Raw genomic sequence first — 12,965 nt, 5'->3', positions numbered from 1 at the left:
CACCACTGTTTTGCTCCATCCTCTCCCTTTTCCTTCATCTATTAAACTATCTCTATCTCAACCCATGAGTTCTTTCACTCTTGTTCCTCCAATTCCACTCTCACCCTGGGCAGGAAGCTGGAAGGGGGTGGGGGAAAAAGGGAAGGGGGAGATGAGCAAGGAAGAATCTGTATGGGTTCTTAGCTGCTATTGGGCAGGAAAGGGGGGTCAGTAATCTGCCCTCCATTATTGTACAAAGGACGCTGGTAAAATTCATTTGACAAATGACATAGAGGGATGTTTCATGTAAAATTATAATGTCAGTCTACACTCTAACAGTGGAGAGAACTGGAATTGTGCTGTCAAAAGGCCACATGGTACATTCAGGGGGGGGAGTTCAGTTTTGCTCTTTCCGAAGCATCTCAGTATTACTTTTCCACATGCAAAGTGCATAAGGAGCGTGCACTTAAGCACTGACATTTCCTAACACTTTTGTGGTACTAGCTAGAGCGAGATAAATGTAGTCATCTCATATTTACACAACTGTATATTAAATGACATTCATGTGTATGGTGTCTGAAATATAGACTTCTCACGTACATACAGTGTTACAGTAATGTCACTAAGATCAAACTACAGATTGCAGAGTCACAGAAACGTCACTGTTATGACAACACTGGATTATCAGTACAATGATTTGTGTTATTTTGTGCTCACTGCTCTTATCTACCTTGCTCACAGGAACTAAAAAATGATTCTCACTGAAAAAAAGTTATTTCAATATCCCATTAGCAAAGCTTTTTTTTTTTTTAACCAAAAAACTGGAGAGTGGATGTGAGAAGATTAAGAAAAAGACAAGATAGATTAATGATCACATCCACAATTGCATCAGATGAGAAAAATTTCACTGTCTCACTTATGCATCAAGACATGGAGTTTTGTCTGTTAGTATTTTGTGTGTCTGTATGGGGAAGGAGGGGGAAGAGTAACCTTTTCAAACATTTTTTCCCCTCTGTACCAGCTATTCCATATTCGAATGGCCAGCACCAACACTCTGGGGATACTAACTGAAACCACTAAAGACAGACTTCAGTTACATTCTGCAAAGTTCAGAAAGTTTCAAATAGTAATGACCTTTCACAGAAAGAAAAAAAAAAAAAAAGAACTGAATGGCTATGAACATGACATACTCAAGGATCCTACATCATTTTCTCACGAATCTCTCTTGAAACTGTGAAGAAAAGTATATCTTGCTTTTCCTTGTCTAGCCCTCATACTTTTATGGAAACAGCAAAGGACCTGATTGGTTGGTATTCTAAGTCTGCATTGTCAGTAATAATGTGCAAGTCAGAATGGGTAGCTCTTGGTAGCATACAGAGACTGTAGAACTGCCAGGGAAAGAGACAGTTGATTAATACAGCACATTGGATTAGAAACTGTCTGGATACAAATCAGGAATGATAAACTTCAATTTCACAGAATTAACAGAATTTTTTGTGGTTATTTTTTAGTTTGTTTTTTATATTATATAAAGGATTCTGTTGTTGTTTTACATTGTGTAAAGATTAGCCAATGAAAAAAAGGAGACATGATTTGCAATTCCTGCTGATTTCATCTAACTTCTATGATATTATAACCTCCTTTCTAGCACTGACCTCCTTTATCTCCTGCCTAAAGTTCTGCCTCCCCTCTATAACCTCAGAACTTTAACTAATGCCAGCATGATAACTGATGAGCGTTGGAGATATAGCACATACTTTTCCCTTCATCCAAGAAAATATGTTTTCTTCAAAGCATGTTTGCTTCTTGAAGAGGTTCATGTAGCCAGTGAGGTCTAGTAATAGGATTAACTCTGCTCAACCAAAAGAGCTATCAGCTGAGCAGACAGATTAACAAGATCATCTCACATGTTGCATGACATCTTCTGCCTTGCTGATTCCAAACTGCAATTTCTAAGACTTTTTTAAAACATACTATTAAGAAAAGCTGCAAAGATGCAGAATTGGTAATGGGACAATTGCTTAGAACATTGTATTAACCAAGTTCACTAAAGCACTGAACAATAGAAATGCTGTTATCTACAACTGAGGAGCTGCTACATGAGTGTCAAAATCCCTTCCATGTCCCAGATAATATTCTTTAATGAACATCTCATATCCTGCAGTAGGAAGGTGTGAGGTAAATAGCTGAGGTAGGAGGTCTTGTATTGGTCTTTTTTACCTATCCAAGGGATGTTAAATATCTTGCTTCAAAACAGCCAATTAGCTGCTGATGATATACAATTTGGGGAAAAGAAGACTGAAAGGGGATCTGATTAATGTTTATAAATATCTAAAGGGAGGTGGGAGGCAAACAGATGAGGCCAGGCTCTTCTCAGTGGTATGTATCAATACAAATGGCCTAAAACTTGAACATGGGAAGTTCCATACATACACGAGATGCTTAAGACACGTCTGGATGCCTATGTGTGCAACCTATTGTAGGGAACCTGCTTTAGCAGGGGTGTTGGACTCAACGATCTTTTGAGGTCCCTTCCAAGTCCTGCAATTCTGTGATTCTGTGTTATTTGTTTGTTTCAGAGGATCCTGAACCAGTTCTTGTGCTCCTCCTGCATTAAGCTAGCCATCACAGTGGAGCTGGCAGGTTCTCAGCAGACCTGAATGATTCATCAGCCAGAGGCAGCTTACTTGCGCTACAGTAGAGTCAGACAAGAGTAAGTCAGAACTAGCTTGGATGTCTCATCATCTCACTGTATCCACATTTACCCTGATCCACCTATTACAACCCAGACACAAACTTTCCAGTTTCATCCTGGCAGTCCAGTAGGTACGTTAAACCCTTCCTCCTGAAGGATATACAAGTCATACAATAGAAGTACAAAAGAATGTAGCAACGCAGAGAGGACCCAGTTATGATCTTCTTATACTTGGTTCAAAGGAGAGTCTAAGTTCTGGGAAGGCTTTCCCAGATGACAAGTGTCTAAGACTCAGGGCTGCAGGCTAAGTAGGGAGGTAAAATATCCTTATGGTGCCATTCTTAATGTATCTGTCCAAGGTTACCACAATGTTATTGCAGCTCACACCATCAGAAAAATCAGTCCACACATCAATCTGTTGTCAGATTCACAAGCTATCAAGCTTATTAGTTTTTCAGCTGAAAAAGCGTCAAGCTGCTTTTCTTAAGGGAAAAATAAAACTATTTCACAAATCAAGTAGCAAATAGAATTCACTTTTCCTGGAGACTCAGACTACAAAGGCTCTCTGAGAATAAATGAAGTTTACACTATAACAGCAAAACAGAGGGAGCTTGATTATAATTACAATATGACTCAATCTAGTCAGTGTTTTCATTTGCTGTACCAAAGATTTCCTTCTGAATTTTCACACTTGGGTTAGCCTCAAGTAGTACAACTGGAAATCACAAGATTACAGTGGTCTTATGAGGGAAATTTACCATCAACAGGTAGTACACAAATCCAGGTACTACCGAAGAAGCTCAACAGTAAGCTCTCTCTGTTTAAAAGGCCAAGAGGATATACAATGGCTTTGATGTGGTCCCACACTATGCTCATATCTCTAAATTAGAGAAATACAGATTTAAAGGTTTACTAAGAAGTGGATAAAGAATTGGTTAGATGGTTGAAGACAGAGGACTGTAGTCAGCTGCTCCACATTCAGGTGATGGGGCCCTGGGCAAGACATTCTAGTGCCTGATTTAGTGGTTGGCAATCCTGCCCACAGCAGCACGGTTGGAACTAGATAATCTCTAAGGTCCCTTCCAACTCCAGCTAATCAACAATCCCATGATTCCAACATACTAAGGTATTAAGATATACTACTACACTGTCTGTTGGCAACTGCAACAGCTACTTACCCCACAGTACCGGTCGTCACTGAATATCTGCGGTGGCAGTGGATTGCCTTGCGCAGGCTGCCTGTCCTCAGGAATATTTTTATACATCCACTGTCTTTTCTCCTCTGACATTGTGATATCCACTTCTTCAAACTCAATGCGATTGGCTTCCAGAAACCTCACCACATCTTGTTGCCTCTTCTTTATCTAGATGAAAGAACAAAAACAATACATCAGAGCAAGTCAACCATAACCCAGATATGCTTACAGACCTGAGTACATTCCTTCTCTCCGGGCCTACTTCCACGTGACAGAAGGTCAAGAACTTGGGAAGAAAGAGAAATTTTCGTTTTTCACTTTTAAGTTCACAGAAGTTAAACACTGCTGTTTCTCTATATGTTGACAGAAGTTAGACTTTCCCATCCCATTCTTAGAAGGCTGCCTCTCTAGTTCCATTGTGGAATTTTCAGCGTTTACTTTAGATGAAGCTTTAAAAAGATAAATAAATGAACTGTGTGAGACTAATAAGTAAAAAGTTAAAAAGATATAGATGGTTTTCAAAACCATTAGGGGTTACATTTTTGAAGCATAAAGGCAGCTAGAAATACAAGGTAGACAACCTGGCAAGCCCAAGAAGAGTCCACTCCTATAGGCGGCCATTGAAATAGATAACATCGGTACATCCGGGGAAGATTTAGATTAGACCTGAGGAAACATTTTTTTTCTGAAAGAGTGGTCAGGCACCGGAATGGCCTGCCTAGGGAGGTGGTTGAGGCACCATCCCTAGTGCTGTTCAAGAAGCGTTTAGATGAGGTGCTAAGGGATTTGATTTAGTAGTTGGGTAGGGATAGTGATAGGAGGATGGTTGGACTAGATGATCTTGTAGGACCTTTCCAACCTTATGAACCTATGTACATGTGAGGGAAAAAAAAAAAAAATCAGTTGCACATATTTGTTTTCCTAGACACCTATCTTTTAAAAATGCAGCTCCATGAACCCTGACAAGGCTTGTTGGTCTCTGGCTGCAGTGAGTGCCTGAGCCTGCTGCTGCTGCTGGGGAGGGTAGCAAGGATTCCATCTATGTGAGGTACGTAATCTGTCAGACAGATCTGACACATGAGGAGGGTTGGAAAAGAGCCCTGGCTCAGTATCAAGGGTGCATCCCCTAACTGCCTACCCTGCTTCCCCAGGGACCCCTAAGCAATAGGTTTGGGGTGCTGGAAACTGAAGAGGAGGTGAATGGGGAGGCGAGAGAGGATCCACCTAAGAGGGGCATTAGGGAGAGGCAGTCATCCCCACACTTTGAGACTCCTTCTGCCAGAAAAGACAGAAGGGTAATTATGGTAGGTGATCCCCTCCACAGGGGAATGGAGGATCCCATATGCAGACCTGACCCAACCCATAGGGAGGTATGCTGCCTCCCTGGGGCCTGGGTCAGGGATGATGCCAAAAAACTCCCAGGTCTGGTTCATTCCTCTGATTATTATCCATTACTGATAGTTCAGGCATGCAGTGATGAAATTGCTCAGGGAAGCCTGTGAGCTACCAAAAGAAATTTCAGGGGTTTAGGGAGGTTAGTTGAGGGAGTGAGAGCACAAATCATATTTTCCTCTCTCCTTTCTGGGGTAGTAAAGGATACAGAGCTGCCTGGGAAAACTCAGGCCCTGAATAAGTGGCTGAAAGGCTGGTGTCACCACAGAAACTTCGGGTTCTTGGATCATGGGGTGGTTTATTTGGCACCTGGTCTGATGGCTGTGGATGGGTCTCATCTATCTCCAAGGGGAAGGTTGATCCTAGGCCAGAAGCTGGCAGGGCTCACTGAGAGAGCTTTAAACTAGGTATGAAGGGGGAAGGGAGAAAATATGGCTCACTAGGGTGGAGTGAGTAGTTCAGAGATGTCAACTAGATCTGCCAGGGAAGAGGGTGGAGGTCAGCAGGACAGAGAAGGGCTCAGGGATATTGTTGAAGGAGATTGCAGGGAAATTCCCACTAGGGAGTAGCAGAGGTTCTGATTTCTTTTGGAGGGAGGGCCCCTCTAGAAAGGTAGTGTGGCAGAAAGCCCAGCTGAAGTGCCTTTACATCAATGCACACAGCATGGGAAATAAGCAGGAGGAGCTGGAAACCATGACACACTTAGAAAATTATGACCTGGTTACTATCACAGAAATATGGGACAAATCTCACAACTGGCATACTGTGATTAAGGGCTACAGGCTCTTCTGAAGGGACAGTAAGGGTAGGAGGGGAGGGGGAGTTGCCTTCTATGTTAGGAAGTAGGTAGATCGTGAAGAGCTGTGTCTGATTAACAACCACGACCAGGCTGAGAGCTTATGGGTTGAAATCGGGGATCAGTTCAGTAAAGAGCTGGCTGCAGCCAAAGCGTTTTGATCAGTGGTTCTATATCTGGGTGGAGGCTGGTCACAAGTGGTGTCCCCCAAGGGTCAGTCTTGGGACAGGTGCTCTTGAACATCTTCATCAATGACACAAACAATGGAATCAAGTGCACCCTCAGCAAGTTTGCAGAGGACATCAAGCTGAGTGGTACAGTCAATACAGTGGAGGGAAGGGAAACCATCCAGGGGAACCTGGACAGGCTGGACAAGTGGGCTGGTGCGAACCTAATGAGGTTCAACAAGGCCAAGTACAAGGTGCCAGGGGGTTGCCCAAAAGGCACTCAAGGCTAGGCTGGATATAGCTCTGGGCAGTCTGATCTAGTGGTTGGCAGCTCTGCCCACCTCAGAAACTAGGTGATTGTTGAGGTCCTTTTCAACACAGGCCATTCTATGATTCTATGAATCTTTAATTAAGAGCATCTGTCTGCATAATGCACATGTCTAAAAATAAGCATGATTTCATCTCTTGAAAATTAATTTCAGCACAAAATAAATGCATCAGGTACATACTAATGGGGTTTATTCCCTTCAAAGAGATCATCTTTATACAAAAGCATAATAGAGGCAAAATACTGACTGTTTTTAGCTCATTGCAGCTAGCTAAGGTCAGCTCAAAACAGCTTGCAGGGCTTCAAACAGATACACCAGCTGAAGAATACCTCTGCCTCAAACAGCAACCTTTGAAAAGAAAGTCTGTAGGGCTGAGGAAAACTAGCTTCACTCATTTGTCTTAGTCTGCTCCTCATTCTCTTCATTTTGTATTTTTTGCATCTACTTAATGAAACAGTTTCCTTCAAAAGGAAGCTACATGCTGTATTTTTACAGCTACCATCAACAGCATGATTTGATGAAAACAATAGCAATTTAATAATTTTACAGTATTCCTGGAGTGTTGTATCCACACAGTTGCTGGTTGGCACGAAGCGCAGATGGATGAATCATGCCTGTGGGCAATATATGACCCAAATACTATTTGGAAATTGGGGTTTTTAAAGTGCACGTGCTAGCTCCTCTTGTCACAGAGCCCATTCCATCCACCTAAACAAAGCACAAAAATACACAGCTTTTGGAGGTTCAAGTGAGCAGTGATATCATCACTAAGAGTAGCCATCTCAACCAACCAGAAAGACATCTTAAACGATTACTGTCTTTCTAAGTGGGTTTATAGTTTTGTTTCTTTGTGTGTGTGTGTGTTTTCCTCCCTTTCTTATATAAGCTGTATTAGTTTTTAGACATACCATGTAATCACTTTTTCACACAGAAGGCAGCTCCAAAAATTGCTTGATACCTTATCAACAACAGGTAAGTTATTGCATTGTCATCACTGCTGGCACCAAAACATGACTTCTACTACCTCCCTAAAAATTATGATAAGGAAATCTATGGTCAATATAGAAACAAAGCTTCAAGAGGGCCCCAAAAAAGAAACATTTTTTTTCCCCATGATTATTAAGCATTTAATAAAATAGAAACAAGACATCTAAAGCAACATGTGGAAAGGCCATTTGTTTGCTCTGTAGTACTGCTAAAACCATCTTGAATTCTGCCCCTATGGAATTCATCAGCTCCACAGGTTGGGCAAATGACAGAGCAGCATCTCAATGCACAGCAGCCTGCCCTAGCCAAGTCTTTTGGACCTGCACTTCTGAGTAGCTGTGCACTGACTGCACTGGGGTCAATCCCTGGCACACTGTGACAACCAAATCACTGCCTTAAGCTGTTTGTGAGACTAAGTCAGCCTTGGGCAAAGCTCTCCATGCCCGGGCCACATACTGCTGTGTATGTAACCTTTTTGTCTGCTGTCTTCCAGTACCCTATGAAGTGAACACAGGTTTCACTGCAGCTCAGTTTTAAGCAGTTCCCTCACACTTTACCCTTCACACCATGAGAATTCTCCCACAATCACTCATTTCCTAATCTCTCCCTTTTATTTTCATAAAACTAATTAAGATGTTGAAGGGAAATAAATTGTTGGGGATTTTTGAGCCAGAAGCTTTGCAATTCTGCACACAACATCTGCAGGAGTTATCAGCTGTGGATGTGCCAGCTGTATCAATTGAAACAAAATGCCCTGAAAAATTTTAGGCAGAGAAACCACATCCTCTCCTTCTCTGAGTGATTTGCTTGAAGTTTGTAAACTGAATCAGGAGAAATACTTACATTAAAAATCCCATTAAATTATGCCTTGTTGTTTAAGATTAATGCTCAGAGCATCTGCCACAACTAAAGCCAGATGATTGTTCCCCAAGAAAACCACAGGATCTTTGTCTTCCCATATAACTGGATCTGTGCCTCAGGCATGCGTCAGCCTCACAATCCTGCCTGTAGTTCTTGTTTGCAATTACACTAAGCTATAAAAACCTCCAGCATTCAATCAAATGAAGCCCTCAGCATGCCAACACTCCCCAAAGGGCAATGTCAATCTCTCCTTCCTCACTAGCCTACACTGAGGACCTGAGCTCCTGCCCAGAGCCCAGGGAAGATCAATGCAGCCTCACATGACAGTCTAGGTGCATACTTTAGTTCTCTTCATACAACTAAGCTTCACACCTCACTTCTTCCTGGCTTTCCAGAGCCTGATGCAACTTAAAGGAAATAGAAAAAAATTGTTCATACAATCAGAAATACCATGATCTCAAAGCCTCAGTTTATGGCTATTTATACAACAATTTGTGAAAGCATTTGTATTCTTATGCAACACGCTGCCTTCACACCAAAATATTTTGCTTTTAATATATCTTAACATATCAGAAGATGCTGAAAGATAAACCATCAAAATAAACACCCCTTGTGAAGTCTCAAACTCCTCCGCACTTCATTCTGCATTTCATGAGACTCCAGCTTCTTTATGCATCCTAATCATCTCATCTGGAAGCATGCAATTCAACATAGATTTGTCTTGTAAATTACCTTGTGGTCATGAAATTAATATTATCCATAAGTACAAACAGGAATAGGCACTATCATCTCTTTTTATTAAGCAGCAACACTGATTATGAAACAAAATCAGAATAATATCATGTAAAGAGATGCTAATCTCTTGGAGAAAATTCTAAGCTAACAGTCTGCAATTATAATCGAGTGGCTGTCCTCCATGTTCTAAGCAGGCTGATTGTTTTCTGAACTTCTGTTTTCATGGATTTCATCTTGCTTTTCATTTACATTTCTATTCACAAACATAAGAGAAAAGAAACTCGAAGACATCTCCATTTTATATCAGCATTGGAGGCGGTTTGCTTAGGTGGACTAAAAAACAGCAATAAAGCTGTGCATTCTGACCTACAGAACCAATGAAAGGAGTTAACCACTAATTCAGTGGCTCAATTTACAAAGAAAGCCCACCTCAGCTAACGTACACCAGCCTTTTCCTCCAGCTTTCATTTCTTCATGCTGATATGCAGCAGATACAGGAGACTACACCACAGCCTGTTTTGCAGAAATGCTTCAAAGGCATTCTCAGGCCAGATGGGACCATTGGGATTATCCAGTATGACCTAGCATCCCTTAATTTCTCTTAGGAGTAGGAACTTTCTTGCAAATTGTTTTCCCCTAAGCTTATTCCTGAACAGCTAATGACAGAGAACCTACCAGTTTTTTAAAGTTGTTCCCAAAGTTAGTTAATTGTCTTCGCTTAAAATCCATTCCTGCCTCAATTCAGAATTCACCTCACCTGCAGATTTCAGCCACTTACACTTCCAAATTTTTTTTGTGTGTTAGACTCTTCTACCATAAGATCACTGTTCCCCATACAACTTAAACGAGCTCAAGTCAATACTTAACTATCCCCCAGCTAACCTGAACAGTGACCTCCAGTAAAACCAAAATGCCTATTTCTCCAGCAGAATAACAAAATAAGGATGTTGTCATCACAAATCACGCCCAGAATGGTCTTGGAATTCAGCAAAATTAGATGAGATACCACAAACTTACTTCAGAAGTCTGTCAGTTAAAAAGCCAAAACACATCCATTGAGACCTGGCTATCTCAAGACAGAGGTGGCCCTGCTGTTTCATTCCTTTCCTTCTTCTCGAAACTGGTCACTCTCTCCTGATCCATGACCTTACCCAAGTTCTACAGCAGCTGCACTGTCCCCTCACTGACTCAGCTGAGAATGGAAAGCACTGCACTGGGAGGGGCACCTCCAGCGTGCAGCACAATGACACAGCTAAGCACATCTCGGGGCTGTCACAAAGGTGGTGCAATTTCTCTCCCTTCTGTCAAGCAGCTCCTGCAGCAGCATAATGCAGGAACCAGTGGGACAAGGAGGGAGAGGCAGTCGTGTCCATACCACCATCTGCTCAGTCCATATCAACAGCAAAAACCACACCCCAAGAACATGGCTTAGCAGAAGCTAGAGCATGACAAGCTCCAGGTCTCCAAAATACAACTGCAAAAGCAGCATTTTGTAACACAAACACATGAACCAGCTCGCTGCCACAACTGAACATACCAGATGCGGAGCCTTTACCTTTTTAAGTCATAAAAATAAAACCAAAGGAATTGTTGTACTGTGAAATGCCTGTGTCATGTTGCACACTCCGAGGCTGACACGCAGATCCTCACAGTTCCTTTACATTTGCAACATGCAGTACCTGACCTGCTGAGTGGCTCTTTCTCTGTCTGGCTGGAGAGCACAAGTGGCCTTGGCAATTTTTACTGCAGAGAGATGGTAGGACAGCAACACAAAGATTCATATGATTAACTCATTGTTCTTGGCACAGGAAAACAGAGCCCAGCCACATACACAGGGAAAAAGCAGAGGAGAAACCGTAGCTTGATGGAGGAAGGTAGGAAAAAAAGATAGAAGTCAGCATTCCTTTTCTGGTGGGAATACTTACATAAGCAGCTAACTGCTGTAGCATTTACTGCATTACACATGATAGAAGAGCCTCCTCAGAACAGACCATCACATAGCTCAACACTTCATCTCAGAACTTATCAACCTGAAAATAAATAGTGCAGTCCCTGAGCAGCAGCCACATTCAACCTGCAGGGCCCTGGGCTACACTAGCAGCAATCAGCCACTCGCATACAGAGACATAATTAAGGACATACCATATGAAATACTTAAGAAGCTGGGAGGCCAATCTGCTCAGCTTTATATAAAATAAGTATACAGATCCTTCGGATCTGCTGAGACACTGCTTTGCCACGCAATATGCACAGCTTCACCTCTGCAATATGTGGTAGGCTGCCACTGAAGGAGTCCAGCATTTCCAAACTGCAGTTACAGTTTGAGCCAGGTTCAGGTTTTAAAATTCCTCACCACAAGCAGTCAGCAAAGAAAAACATCAGCTTTAGTTTTGTCCTGTAAAATCACAGACAGTAAAATTTGCTCCATGCCCAGTACCTGCTATCCCCATCTTCATATTGTTAGATGCTGAACTGTGATAAAATGCATTGAAATCTGTGTAGACATGTTTCTACTACAAGTTGAAGGGGAAAGTTCCTTATTTAAGGCAGTTCACAAACTTTTATTCTCTGTTCAAGTAACAGAGAGGAGTCTTCAAAACAATTAAAGGTGAGTGTTTGCTCAGGAGGGGTTTCTTATTTCAGTGAGTTCACAGTGGAGAAGCAGAGATAGAGACCAAACAGAAAGGGGAAAGACCAAGAATAAAAAAAAAAAGAGAAGGTTCTTCAGAGTTATCAACTATCAGCAACACTAACACTTCAAACCATGGCTGGCAGCTAACTTCTTCCAATAGATAGATGTTTTTGTTCATGATTTACCATATGTTTTAGTGATTCAAGAGACTGGCTAAAACCAAAGCGCTATTTTCATGCATTTTTCCAACAGACATCTCTCAAAGTTGCCAGAGAATATTTTAGCAGTCCTGTTTAGTATTCTACACTAAACTCCTTTTGTACCATTCTCTTTTGTCAAATTGGCATGTTTATAGCAAGTTCCTTGCATCGTGAAAGAAACCCTTCCAACAAGCAACATCCATCTCCCCCTTTAAAAATGTATGCGTAAGCACAAGTATGACAACTGAAACCCTTACTCATTCACCTCTCTTAGTGATAGGAGAGTTTGCCCCCTAAAAAAAAAAAGTAACCTGTTCTATGACCTTTGCATTATATCACATTTATTGATATGTTAATTTCTTTCTATTTCCGTAGGTTGATTCTGAAGGATCTCTTTTCTTCCTAGTAAAGTCCCAGTCAAAGCAAGGTGTTTGAGAATTGCCAAGCTTGGAACTATTGTAAACTCAGCCCTCAGCCTTACAGTGAAAAACTGATTTTTGAATCTCTCAGGGCCTCCCCCAGTTGGTACAGCAGGAGTAGTTTGGTCCAATATTGCTATGGCTGAAAATCTTTGGTGTTTTAGAGGTATCACTTCCTTCATGTGAATCATTCTTGCTTGATAGAATTATCAATTTTTTGTAGGAAATAATAAGTGATCTCTGTTTTGTTTATTTTCTTAAACTGTGTTAAATATCTGATAAGTTGTTCAGAGTGAAAAAACACTGAAGAGAGCCATTTTATAAGCATGCTTTGGAGGACATGCAAGGGCTATAATACTCAAATTCTGCAAAGTAAAGTTTTTACCTTAAAAACCAAAAGAATCCCCTAATAAATCCACATACACATCCTGTTATATAGTATGTTTATCACCTAGACTTTTAAGATGAAAACACAATTGTCTTCTCTTTTTTTTTGACATGATGAGTCAGCAGAGCACCAAATGTGTTGTGAGCTAGTTCTATGTATTTATCAGCCACATTGTTTTGTAACAATGAA

The 12,965-nt window shown here is 41.4% G+C and overlaps 1 protein-coding gene across 1 annotated transcript in view; it reads right to left on the bottom strand.

The window, feature by feature from the left end:
• SH3BGRL2 (SH3 domain binding glutamate rich protein like 2) overlaps nt 1–12,965 on the bottom strand; it is a 41,664-nt gene that overhangs the window by 16,099 nt on the left and 12,600 nt on the right. Inside the window, exon 3 of the mRNA XM_065730400.1 lies at nt 3,853–4,038. Within this exon, the coding sequence (XP_065586472.1) occupies nt 3,853–4,038 (186 nt within the window). The remainder of the gene's footprint in view (nt 1–3,852; nt 4,039–12,965) is intronic.

Source organism: Cyrtonyx montezumae, unplaced genomic scaffold (assembly GCF_038088225.1).
Source record: "Cyrtonyx montezumae isolate F1298 unplaced genomic scaffold, pur_monq_1.0 scaffold_13, whole genome shotgun sequence".
In the NCBI taxonomy this organism is placed as follows: domain Eukaryota; kingdom Metazoa; phylum Chordata; class Aves; order Galliformes; family Odontophoridae; genus Cyrtonyx; species Cyrtonyx montezumae.
Note: the sequence above shows the minus strand (reverse complement) of the source record. Positions and strands in the feature narration are given on the sequence as shown.